At 41.4% G+C, this 14,279-nt stretch overlaps 1 protein-coding gene across 1 annotated transcript in view; it reads right to left on the minus strand.

The window, feature by feature from the left end:
• The window catches only part of myo3b (myosin IIIB), a 619,900-nt gene that overhangs the window by 152,778 nt on the left and 452,843 nt on the right, over positions 1-14,279 (minus strand). Inside the window, 1 exon segment of the mRNA XM_051930711.1 lies at positions 7,566-7,626. Within this exon segment, the coding sequence (XP_051786671.1) occupies positions 7,566-7,626 (61 nt within the window).

Below are 14,279 nucleotides of genomic sequence, written 5' to 3' on the forward strand. Positions count from 1 at the left end.
TGGCTGCTTTGATTTTCTTCACCACATTTCCAAGGTGTGTCTGTTGGGTGGTCTTGTGGCTTTGGGACGCCTGCAGATTTTTTTTTTTTTTCTCCTGGTCATCAGACCTTACTTTATTCTTTGTTACTTAGTATCGCCTAATCTTATTTTTATATTTTTCTTTTTTCTTTCTTCATCTTGTAAAGCACTTTCAAGTCAAGTCAAGTTGGGGAGCGTGCACTGGTACAGTGCATTGCCGCACCCACTACATGTCGAAACAGCTTGGGATCCCAGTTGGCAAACCCCCCCAGGCAGACGCACGGTTCAGTCCTACCCTCCGGAAATGACCCTCTATCTGCCATAGCCAGTGTGTGACGTGGCCGACTCCTTCGCCTGGTCCAGCCACTTGGGTCCCCAACAATGAGGATCCTGTGAGCTGGATCACCCTTGGGGAAATGTGCCACATGGCCGTAGTGCCGTAGCTGACGCTCCCTCACAATGCAGGTAATGTGCCTCATTCAGGACTCCATGAGCAACCACTCATTCGACACAAAGTCAAACCAATGGTACCCAAGGATTTTCCGGAGAGACACAGTACCAAAGGAGTCCAGTCTTCTTCTCAGGTCACTGGATAGCACTTTGAGCTACATCATTTGTATGAAAACATGCTATAGAAATAAATGTCCATCCATCCATCCATTTTCCAACCCGCTGAATCCGAACACAGGGTCACGGGGGTCTGCTGGAGCCAATCCCAGCCAACACAGGGCACAAGGCAGGGAACCAATCCCGGGCAGGGTGCCAACCCACCGCAGAGAAATAAATGTTGTTAGTTTAATGGCAACTCTAACACCACTCTCAGGGTCGGTGGTACATATTAAGCATTTCTTTGGCCCAATATTTTAGTCTCAAGTATACAAACTGTGGCAGGCGGCCAGAGCCCATGCCCAGCCAGGATGCTCCTGCAGCATATGTTCCGGGGGAGCAAGGATAGGAGACCCAATACCTCCCCCTGGACGCTAGATGGCAGCCTCCCTGGGTTGCAGTGGTGCCTCGGACACCCGCAGGGCTTCATGGGGGTTGGAGTTTGGCGCAGCCCTGTTGGGTTCTGCTGGCGCCACCAGGGTGTGCTGCAGCGGGAGCTGCTGGGCCATTCTTGGCAGTTGTCTCGCCACACCCGTAAGTGTAGCCAGGTGTCGCCAATCAAGCACCTGGAGCACTTCCGGGTACCTGATAAAAGGAGCCAGCGACCACAACTCAAGAGCGTGAGTCGGGAGGAGGAGGACGAAGCTAGGAGGAGAAGTGGTGGTGCCTAAGGAGAGCATTGTATTGTGTTGTGGTGCTTTGTGCACTTGGGACTGTGTTGTGGCTGGGGGACTAGGGGAAGACATGCCCTCCAGCTAAAGAAAAAATAAAATCAATTTATTGATTTTACATGTGCCTCCATGTACATCTGTGTCGGGTCAGGCGCCCATATAGTGCCTTTTGTTACAACACTTTTATAATGCCTTTTCTAAATAAACATACACATACATATGGAAAGATATATACTGTACAAAAGAATGCAGTTTGTCTAATTTGATAACAAAGGTACACCTTTAAAATAAATTGCCTTGATGCGTAAAATAAAAATAAAATAAACTGAAACCATATACGGTCGTAGACAAATTTGTTGGTACCACTCCAGGAAACAAGATGAACAATTGAGACTTGAAACTGACAAAAGTAATCGACACCAATCATTGTTTATTCCGTGTTTAACAAAAATCAGACTTTGCTCTAGAGTTTTGATTCAACAAAATATTTCACATGCTAGCACAAATGAAAATGGCATGGACAAAAATGATGGGACCATCAAACTAATAGTTGCACAATCACTGCAAAGAGGCAATTCTTGGAGGTCTCAGTGAAACGTCTGCACCTGTCCACAGGTTGTTTGGCCTACTCTTCCTCAACATACGTCTCCAGCGCTGTCAGGGGTCTCCTCCAGATTGCATGTTTCAGTTCTTTCCATAGATGTTCAATAGGATTCAAATCAGGGCTCGCAGAAGGTCACTTCAGAACAGTCCAATGTTTTGTTCTTAGCCATTCTTGAGTGCTCATAGCTCTGTGTTTTGGCTCTTTATCCTGGAGGATCCATGGCCTGTGACTGAGACAGAGCACACTGACACTGGGCAGTACATTTTGCTCCAGAATGTCTTGAGATTTCATTGTTCTCTGTACAGACTCAAGGCACCCCTTGCATGACACAGCAAAGCAGCCTCAGAACATAAGCAGGCCTCCTCTACTGTATGTTTCACAGCAGGAATGGGATTTGTTTTTTGAATGCTTAATATTTCTGTCTGTGGAGATACAGCTGATGTGACTTGCCAAAAAGCTCCAGTTTTGTCTCAATGGACATCCTCCCAGAAGTATTGTGGCTTGTCAATATACATTTCAGCAAATTCCAATCTGGGTTTTTTTTTTTTTTTTTAAGTTTTCCTTTCAATAGTGGAGTCCTCCTGGGTCTTCTTCCATTGAGCCCACTGTTACTCAAAAAGTGACGGATGGTGTGATCAGACATGATAGACCCTGACCTTGGAGTTCAGTATCCCTTGAAGTCATCCTTGGCTTTTTGTTTACCATTCTCACTGTCCTTCGGCCATTCTGTCCATTCTGGGGTTGATTTTCCTCTTCCAGCCACATCCAGGGAGGTTGGCTACAGTCTCATGGACCTTAAACATCTTAATAATATTTGCAACTGCTGTCATAGGAACATCAAGCTGCTTGGAGATGGTGGTCTTTTAGCCTTTACCTTTAATATGCTAGTCTATCATTTTCTTTCTGATCTCCTCAGACAACTCTCTCCTTTGCTTTCTCTGGTCCATGTTCAGTGTGGGACACACGATGACACCAAATGGCAGAGTGACGAGTTTACTCCATTTAAATTGGCCGAATGACTGATTACTCAGTCAGAGACTTGTGCGATACGAATTTAGGAAAACCGCTAATTTGAAAAATCACTCAACTGCAGTTATTTAGGATCTTTTCTAGGAGTTCCAACAAATGTGTCCAGGCCATTTTAGAATATCTTTGTAGAAATAAGCGATACTTGGTCTTCTGTCAGACTTGCTTTGCTTTAGTTGATGACGTATCAAAGGCATGCAGGTACATAGGAGACAATTGCTCTTTATTTCATCACTTTTCATGAGGCATACAGCACTTTTTCAATGAGCTGTAAGAGGACCAACAAATGTGTCCGCGTCTGTACAATTTTTACTTAAAATTTAAATACGACAAAACATGATTTTTTTTAAGACATGTCCAATTAAAATTTTATTTAGTTGGTTAAATAAACATCTAAACAATGAATGAAACAATCAATACCTGAATATGCATTTTGCTTTTGAAGCTTAAGATATTCTGTTACTAGAAATTATATGAACACATGAAAAAGCTTAATTCATAGTAACAATACAACATGTTGTTAATAGATACTCATTACATTAGCAGGAACAATAAAAAGTTTTCAAAAAATTGTGTATGCTTTGTGACGGGCGGCCTCAGCCATTACCTGGCCGGGACACCAATAAATGGAAGGACCGGGAGAGAGAGCATCACTGAGGCACTACCTCCCCTGGGACGCTAGAAGGCAGCCCACCTGGGTGGCTGCGGCACCATGGATTCCCGCAAGACATGCTGGGAGCTGGAGTTTGGTGCAGCCCTGTTGGGTTCCGTGAGGGCCGCCAGGGGGAGCTGCAGAGCCCTACAGTGGACTTCCACCACAGCTGGGAGTGATTGCAGGTAATCCTGATGAACCACATGGAGCACTCCCAGGAGTGGAATAAAAGGAGCCGCCACATTCCTTTCGGGGAGCCAGAGTTGGGAGGAGATGGACGAAGCTTGCCAGGAGAGGAGTGGAAGGAAAGGAATAGGACTGTGCTATATATTGGTGCTTTGAACTGTATTGCGATGTGAGGAGTGAGAGAAAAAGCGCTCATTTACTGTAAATAAAACATGTTGTGTGGCAAACTCGTGTGTGTTGGGTTAGGGTGGTGGTATGTGCCCCAGTCGTCTACAGTATACAGTGGTGTGAAAAACTATTTGCCCCCTTCCTGATTTCTTATTCTTTTGCAAGTTTGTCACACAAAATGTTTCTGATCATCAAACACATTTAACCATTAGTCAAATATAACACAAGTAAACACAAAATGCAGTTTGTAAATGGTGGTTTTTATTATTTAGGGAGAAAAAAAAATCCAAACCTACATGGCCCTGTGTGAAAAAGTAATTGCCCCCTGAACCTAATAACTGGTTGGGCCACCCTTAGCAGCAATAACTGCAATCAAGCGTTTGCGATAACTTGCAATGAGTCTTTTACAGCGCTCTGGAGGAATTTTGGCCCACTCATCTTTGCAAAATTGTTGTAATTCAGCTTTATTTGAGGGTTTTCTAGCATGAACCGCCTTTTTAAGGTCATGCCATAGCATCTCAATTGGATTCAGGTCAGGACTTTGACTAGGCCACTCCAAAGTCTTCATTTTGTTTTTCTTCAGCCATTCAGAGGTGGATTTGCTGGTGTGTTTTGGGTCATTGTCCTGTTGCAGCACCCAAGATCGCTTCAGCTTGAGTTGACGAACAGATGGCCGGACATTCTCCTTCAGGATTTTTTGGTAGACAGTAGAATTCATGGTTCCATCTATCACAGCAAGCCTTCCAGGTCCTGAAGCAGCAAAACAACCCCAGACCATCACACTACCACCACCATATTTTACTGTTGGTATGATGTTCTTTTTCTGAAATGCTGTGTTCCTTTTACGCCAGATGTAACGGGACATTTGCCTTCCAAAAAGTTCAACTTTTGACTCATCAGTCCACAAGGTATTTTCCCAAAAGTCTTGGCAATCATTGAGATGTTTCTTAGCAAAATTGAGACGAGCCCTAATGTTCTTTTTGCTTAACAGTGGTTTGCGTCCTGGAAATCTGACATGCAGGCCATTTTTGCCCAGTCTCTTTCTTATGGTGGAGTCGTGAACACTGACCTTAATTGAGGCAAGTGAGGCCTGCAGTTCTTTAGACGTTGTCCTGGGGTCTTTTGTGACCTCTCGGATGAGTCATCTCTGCGCTCTTGGGGTAATTTTGGTCGGCCGGCCACTCCTGGGAAGGTTCACCACTGTTCCATGTTTTTGCCATTTGTGGATAATGGCTCTCACTGTGGTTCGCTGGAGTCCCAAAGCTTTAGAAATGGCTTTATAACCTTTACCAGACTGATAGATCTCAATTACTTCTGTTCTCATTTGTTCCTGAATTTCTTTGGATCTTGGCATGATGTCTAGCTTTTGAGGTGCTTTTGGTCTACTTCTCTGTGTCAGGCAGCTCCTATTTAAGTGATTTCTTGATTGAAACAGGTGTGGCAGTAATCAGGCCTGGGGGTGGCTACGGAAATTGACCTCAGGTGTGATACACCACAGTTAGGTTATTTTTTAACAAGGGGGCAATTACTTTTTCACACAGGGCCATGTAGGTTTGGATTTTTTTTCTGTCTAAATAATAAACACCATCATTTAAAAACTGCATTTTGTGTTTACTTGTGTTATATTTGACTAATGGTTAAATGTGTTTGATGATCAGAAACATTTTGTGTGACAAACATGCAAAAGAATAAGAAATCAGGAAGGGGGCAAATAGTTTTTCACACCACTGTATACCGTATTTACACATGTACCATACGCACATTTTTTCCCGAAAATTAGCATTAAAAAATCAGGTGCGCGTCATACACGAGGAAAATTTTTTCTGTAATGTTTACTTCTTTTGCTTGGGCTCTCTTACTCGCTCGCGCTCTCTCTCTCGCTCGCATTCAGCATTCACGAAAAATTTTCGTCATGAAACAAAAACAGAAGGGCATTTCGCGGAAAACGTACCCTAAACGCTTCCTATACAATCACAACGCACATCATACACGGGGCAAAACAGTTTTCGCGATTTTCTTTGTAAAAATTAGGGTGCGTGTCTTACACGAGAGCGCGTGGTACACGAGTAAAAATGGTAAATTAAAAGTATGAATATCTCTATATCCATTTTCTAACCCTCTTATCCTGTTCACGGTCTCAGCAGTTACAAAATCTGACAAACGAGAGCAGACTATTTAGTCCATCAAGCTCCCTTGTTTAGCGGATAGCTAAGCTGTCCCAATATCTCATCTAGACCCTCCTTACAGGTTGCCAGGGTTTCTGGTTCAATATCTTGGGAAGCTGAAGCCTATCTCAGCAGCACTGGGTGCAAGGCAGGAAATTGCTCTGGACTGTTACTAGTCCTACACAGGGCCCACACACAGCAAACGGAGAATTGCCAATTATGTTAAAAGCAATTACAATTAAAATGAAAAAAATTACATTAAGAATTTCTATATTATATATAGGGCGGCACGGTGGCTACTTCGCAGTTAGGAGACCTGGGTTCGCTTCCCGGGTCCTCCCTGCGTGGAGTTTGCATGTTCTCCCCGTGTCTGCGTGGGTTTCCTCTGGGCGCTCCGCTTTCATCCCACAGTCCAAAGACATGCAGGTTAGGTGGATTGGCGATTCCAAATTGGCCCTAGTGTGTGCTTGGTGTGTGGGTGTGTTTGTGTGTGTCCTGTGGTGGGTTGGCACCCTGCCCAGGATTGGTTCCTGCCTTGTGCCCTGTGTTGGCTGGGATTGGCTCCAGCAGACCCCCGTGACCCTGTGTTCGGATTCAGCGGGTTGGAAAATGGATGGATGGTTATTATATATAATCAGTTTTCTATATTATACTGTATGTAATAATTTCTTGATTTATAAATCAATAGTTTGGTCATTTACAATGGCAGACTTGTGCACACGTTAGTATCTGACCAAATGTTTAATCCGTCATTACACTGATTAAGTAACTCTACTAGTCACGGTGTCTCGTGCTTTTCTGCGTGAGGTTTTCTCTTCTCACCTTAGGAGACGCACACAGGACCAGACTTGCTTTAATTGTCAGGACAAGAAAAAAAAAACAGTATATGCCGACTTTCTCTCATGCTTAATTTTATCTTTGAATAAAAGAGCTATAGGAAAGTATTAATCTGCTTAACATTTCTAAGTACATCCTCCAAAGGATTTTGCTTTTTTAATCTTACATATGCTCAGCAGAGTTACTGGCAAAAACTGTACATTTTCTTCATTTCATCCTTTCAACATCAAATGGTGAGCAGCAAAAATTGGATCAGACTTCAAAGACAGCAATGTGCTCCAAGTCACAGAGTGACTCTTCTATTTCACATATTGAATGCAAGCTGGATATCAAAGTACTACCAAAGAACCTCAGGTCTTTACGGGAAGAAAAAAAACGGGTCTCTAACATCTGTAGAAAGAGAAGCACTGAGACAAATCACCTCAGGGAACTGCTAGCATTTATTCTCAGCCGTGAATTTTCAGCCTTTTGATTCCCTTATTCAATGTGCCACCCCGTCTCTCGGCAGAAGTTTTTAGTCAAGAAGAGTCTTTTGTCTGAAGGACTTCAAAAGAGCATCCCTGTTCAACCTCGTGTACTCCTGACCACCACTATGGTGTAAAATCAAGCACAAAATTCAAAGACACCTTTACCTTTTCACTAAGGTTTCGCTTTTGCTCCACGGAGGTAAAGTTGAAATTTTGGTCTTGCTGCCTAAAGAGAAGAAAGAGAAGAGTGGGATTAGCTTAACTGTGTCCTCCAACAGTCAGAGAAGTAAGAATTACAAGCAGGTGGACATGAAAATCTGTCCCTTTCCCTTACCATCCACACTTGCCTGAGGCATCAAAGAATTACAGTTCTGATGTTTTCCTTGTTATAAAGACATTATAAAGAATAATAACTGCTTGACCACAGTAACCACAACAAATGTGTAATCAATTCACCCTGCTTTGTTGTATGTAGTACCTTTGACAAAGAACGTTGAATGAGATAACTCTTCACATTGTGCAGCACCTTCTAAAGTGAAGGCTACTACATGAAACATGAGTGTCTGAGAATTATCTTACTGATTAAGTCTCTTCATTTTGTTAAAACTGAGAAAAACGAAAGTTTGGCTTTTTATAGAAGCTCTTTAAATAAATAAATACATAAACAGATAAATATAAATACATACAGTATATATATATATATATATATATATATATATATATATATATATATATATATATACACACTATATTATATACAGTATATATATATATATATATATCTATATATATAAAAATGGAATGGGTGGGTCGTCGGGTGGGCCTTTTTTTCATTCCGTCGTTTTTTCGACGTTTTGAAAATGTAGAATGATTATTTGATTTTTTTGTTTTTATTTGATCGTGTCTATGTAGCCACCGTCGTAATAAAGTATCGCTAAAATCGTCATTTATCGTAATTTATTTTTGACGTATAACGTCGCCGTTGTCGAGGTCAGTGATACCAGTGCAAAAAATCTGCTTACGGTTGAAAGACACGCCCTACTCACTGGACAGTTAAAAACACCAATCAAATTAACGATGACATCAAGTATTACCCAATCAAAAGTAGGAAAGGAGGCATCATCATAAAATGCGTGTGGGATGATTTGCATGAGACGCTGCTTTAAAAAAAAAATGATAAAAAAAATACGGGATAAATCCCGTCCAGTATTGATTCAAAACGGGACGCGCAATTTCATTCTCAAACGCGGCACGATTCCGTATTTTAAAGGACGGGTGGCAACCCTACAGTGCCAGGTAACCACCCATACAATCACATTGTGATTCAGACTAGGAATGCAATGAATGTAATTACCCCGATCTACATACAAGGCGAAAGTCTTGCAACATTCAAAGATGATGGTTTGGGATAAGTACACCATACAACATAAAAGAGCTTATGAAGCCTTGAACCGAAAAAAGCAAGATCTCAGAGATCGTAAAAAAAAAAATAGGAGGTAATGTCGTTTTACTCGCTGTAGATTTTAGTCAAACATTACCAGTTATTTCACGAGGGAGACCAGCAGATGAACTCAACGCGTGTTTAAAATCCATGCTTCTCCCACGCTCGGTTATATCTCGCGTGTTCTCGGGTAGGTGCACCAAAAAATGTATACATTTAAGCATGTAATGGGCAAACAAAAAAATGAGGTATACCCGAAGGCACAGCAGTAGTACTTAATGTAACTTTACTTCTTAAATGTTAATGTTTTACTGTTTAATAATTTATACGCTTCTTATATGTTGTTCAAATTCTTTTATCAAAATACCACTGACAGCGCAATGCACGATAACATCGAGTGAATACACCATACGCATCCGCCCACAGCTGCCCTGCTGTGCGCAGATAGGACTTGATTGTACAATAAAATAAAATAAAGATAAAAAGACTAAAACAATCATCACCCATAAAGCGGATAGTAGACGTGACGTACTATATGTGTACCACATTTCAAGTGTATAGGTGCAACGGTTTGCGAGCTACAGGTCATTTAAAATCCTGGACAGACACACAAATTGCCACGGTAGCAAATTACAGAAGAAGATTTTACTGTTTAATAATTTATATTTATATGAAATGTGCTTCTTATATATTACTTCATATTCTCATATGATAATGATGTTAATGTTTATATTGATTTCTGTCTTATTAAAACTGCATGTATGTGTGTATATGTATATATATATACCCGGCGTTGCCCGGGGCAGAAGTAACGTAATCAGTGAAACACTTACATATATACCAAAGTAAACCTAATCGGTCAAACAGTTACATATATAAAAAAACCGAACCTAATCGGACAAACAGCTTCATATATACAGAAGCGAACCTAATCGGACAAACAGCTAATCTATATACATAAGCAAACCTAATTGGTCAAACAGTTACATAAATACAAAAGCAAACCTAATCGATGAAACAGCTTCATATATACAGAAGCGAACCTAATTGGTCAAACAGTTATCCATGTGCAGAATGATTTTACAAACATTATGCGTGTTAACAATCATTAAAAAGAAAAGATTGAGGAACTCTTCTTCTATATGTGATGAAGCTGGATGAAGCTGACTTGACGAAGACGTAGGTGGCATAGATTGGTTTTTCTAAAACAGAAGAAAAAAATGAGTATCTATTATTATTTTAAATTAGAATGAAAATGAGAACCTTGATTAGAGATAGATTATCCGTATTAAAATATGTGCATGAATAAACTTTTGCTAACTCTCTAGCAAAAGTTTATTCATACAAATTGGCATGGGATGGCTTTGTGAAAAAGTAAAAATTAGATAAAAATAAATTGAGAATGCGTACTTCGATTTGACTGAGATTATCTGTAATGATGAAAAAAAGTTTAGTATGTTTTTTTTCCATACGGGAAGGATGTAAAACCTTACATAGGCACCCTTCAGCCCGTACTGAAGGGTAGTGTCAGATTCTTACTGACTAAAAAAACACCCTTTTTATTCCACAGCTACCCCAAAAACCACTATTAGGCATTACTTTGGGGTGGCAGTAGTTTAGTTATGAAACAGCTGGGTCCTGAAAAAAATCTGTCTTATTAGTGGCTTCATCACATATAGAAGAAGAGTTCCTCAATCTTTTCTTTTTAATGATTGTTAACACGGCATAATGTTTGTAAAATCATTCTGCACATGCATAACTGTTTGACCAATTAGGTTCGCTTCTGTATATATGAAGCTGTTTGATCGATTAGGTTTGCTTTTGTATTTATGTAACTGTTTGACCAATTAGGTTTGCTTATGTATATAGATTAGCTGTTTCTCCGATTAGGTTCGCTTCTGTATATATGAAGCTGTTTGTCCGATTAGGTTCAGTTTTTTTATATATGTAACTGTTTGACCGATTAGGTTTACTTTGGTATATATGTAAGTGTTTGACCGATTAGGTTACTTCTGCCCCGGGCAACGCCGGGTATGTACAGCTCGTATATATATATATATATATATATATATATATATATATATATATATAGGCGGCACGGTGGCGCAGTGGGTAGTGCTGCTACCTCACAGTTGGGAGACCTGAGGACCTGGGTTCGCTTCCCGGGTCCTCCCTGCGTGGAGTTTGCATGTTCTCCCCGTGTCTGCGTGAGTTTCCTCCGGGCGCTCCGGTTTCCTCCCACAGTCCAAAGACATGCAGGTTAGGTGGATTGGCGATTCTAAATTGGCCCTAATGTGTGCTTGGTGTGTGGGTGTGTTTGTCCTGCGGTGGGTTGGCACCCTGCCCGGGATTGGTTCCTGCCTTGTGCCCTGTGTTGGCTGGGATTGGCTCCAGCAGACCCCTGTGACCCTGTGTTCGGAGTCAGCGGGTTTGAAAATGGATGGATGGATTGATATATATATATATATATATAAAATGCAAAGTCTGTCTGCTTTTCACGAGAGAACTACTTAATGGATTTAGATCGGGTTTTTTTCTATAATTTGCTTGAACATTCCAGATTTTGCAACTTCTCTCATCAGGCCAAGAATCATAGTTCGCTTGCAGGGGTGATATATTCACGCTAATCCGAGAAAGAGGCTGTGGGCCAAGGTGAGGGGGAAGCGTGACATCAGGAGTGAGGAGCAGGGCGGAGACCTCTTCACTGTCCTGTTTCACATCTATGTGTGCAACGCTGTGGGGGACGGCTAGTATAAATTATATATATATATATATATATATATATATATATATATAAAATCCAACATCTGTTTGTCTGTCTGCTTTTCACGAGAGAACTACTTAACAGATTTAGATTGGGTTTTTTTTTGTATAATTTGCTTGAACATTCCGGTTGATTTTGCAACTTCTCTCATCGTGGTATCATAGTTTGCTTGCAGGACCGATATATTTGCGCTAATCCGAGACAGAGGCTGCGGGCCGAGGGGAGGGGGAAGCGTGACGTCAGGAGTGGGGAGTTGGTCTACCTCTGCATTTTGGAGCGTACCTTGCGTCTGCAAAGTTCAAAAAAAAGTTTGTCCTGTTTCACTACTATGTGGGTGGAGCTGCGGGGGATGGCTAGTGTGTGCGTGTGTGTATATAGTATATATATATATATATATATATATATATATATATTTAAATTGTTACGCACAAGCGTTTAGGGAGCAGCTTAAGGACCCAACGAGCAGCACGAAATCGCACATCAAGGGATGATGGCAGTGTACTATCCACTCTCTCTTTTTTTCGGACAGGAAAGATGAGAAAATGCCACCGTGAATATGGCCGAAAACACTAACCAGCAGGCCGAGCCACTTCTGGGTTCCTTCCTTCCCTCTGGTCCCCCAGTGATGATGTCACTACATCCCATGTTCCTCAGTGACTCCTTTCCCAGCATTCCCCTTCCATTTCTGTCCCCACTCCATAAAATGTCCGCCTACCAATGTATCATTGTCTGTATTTGAACTTTCATGTCTGACCAGTATTTACAAATGCCATTTCTACAGTATACGGGGATAGATTCCTCAACTCTTAAACTTGGTTGTTTGTGCTTTCTTTACTACATATATATATATATATTTATATATATAGTGGGACATGGCCAGCATTTTATCCCGGCCAATACCACCAGGCCACCAGGTGGAGCCCTGCCTGCAACATAGAGGTGCCCGAGTTCCAGCAGGGCATCATGGACAGTGGAGTTTTTCATCACAGCCCTGCTGGATACCATGGGAACCTCCATGGGACGCTGCAGGAAGGCCCAGAGACTTTTGTTTCACCTATAACCCGGAAGTGCGTCTTAGTCACGGCGACAGAGAGAATGACACACTTCCGGGTTGAAGAAAAGGAGTTTTTATCTGACTCGTAAGTGTTCACAGTCACATGGACAGAGAGAGAGAAACGCTTCCAGGTCACAGACTATAAAAAGGACTATGAGAGACCAAAGCGTTGAGCTGAGCTGGGTGGAAGGGTGGTAACGCGTCTGAGAGTGGAGGATTAGTGTATTGATTATTGAGTATTGTATTGGGAATATATGAGTATTGTGGAGTGGAGGGTGTTTTGTGCACTGTTTATTGTTCAAATTATATTTGGACTTTTACCTGGTGTTTGGAGTCAAAGCTGAGGGTTCAAGAGGACGACAGCGCCCTCTATCTGTCACAATATATATATATATATATATATATATATATATATATATATATATATATATATATATATATACACACACACACACATACATACATATATACCCACACACACACACACACACACACACACAATAGGGTCAGAAAACACACCAGATTGACTAAAAAGGAATAACATTTTAAAAAGAAAGAAAAGGAAACTTCTGACTTGTTGGTATAATGGAACCCCTTAGTGTTTCTTAACACACTTCTGCTGAATAATTTGTTGGTTGAAAGTCCTCAGTATCCGTGTGTCATAGAAAGGACTTGCAGCATTCCTGAGCCTTCCCTTTTAATTAGCTTGTTGATTTTGGGGGCCTCTCATGAAGTGATGTTAGCACACTACAGCACAAAAAAAATTTGTGCTGGCGATGACAGAGTTGTAGAAGATGTGAAGGATGTCACTTCCTACATTAAAGGAAAGCAGTCTCCTAAGAAAACAGAGGCTGCTCCGCTCTTTCTTGTGTATTTTGTAGGTGTTATGAGACCAATCCTGTCCATTATTGATGTCAGTCCCTAAGTACTGGTAGCTGTGCACAACAACATGTCCACTTCCTTAAAAGTGACCAGACATTGAGGCTTTTTGGTGTGGCAAAAGTCATTAACCAGCTTCTTGGTTTTGCTGATGTTAAGTTGCAGACAATTCTCTTTGCACCAAGACACAAAGGTCTCCATCTGACTCCTCTCCTCTGTCTCATCCCCCTTATCAATACACCCCATAAGTGCACAATCATCTGAGAATTTCTGTAAGGGGCATGACCTGGTGTTATATTTACTGTATAGATGTACAGAGTGAAGAGACATGGAGACAGGACTGTTCCTTGTGGTACTCCAGTGCTGCTCACATCCGTATCAGAAGCGCAGCCCTCGAGTCTCACAAACTGCAGTCTGCCCACAAGATAGTCCATTATCCAGGACATCACAGGCTCATCCACCTACATATCCCTGACATTACTCTTTAACAGAGATGGGTGATGGAACAGGAAAAATCAAAACACATAATCGTCAGTGCTGCAGCTTTGTTCAGGTGTGAATAAGCCTTGTGGAACGGATAGAGAATTACATCTTCCGCTCCAGACTTTGTCTGAAAGACAAACTGTAGTGTGTCCAGGTGGTCTATTACAGGACAACTCATATAATTTAAGACAATCCATTCAGGTTCTTCAAGTGGGAAGGATGGGTGACTGGTCTATAGTCATTAGTTGATGTAAAATA

This window comes from Erpetoichthys calabaricus, chromosome 8 (assembly GCF_900747795.2).
Source record: "Erpetoichthys calabaricus chromosome 8, fErpCal1.3, whole genome shotgun sequence".
Classification (NCBI taxonomy): domain Eukaryota; kingdom Metazoa; phylum Chordata; class Cladistia; order Polypteriformes; family Polypteridae; genus Erpetoichthys; species Erpetoichthys calabaricus.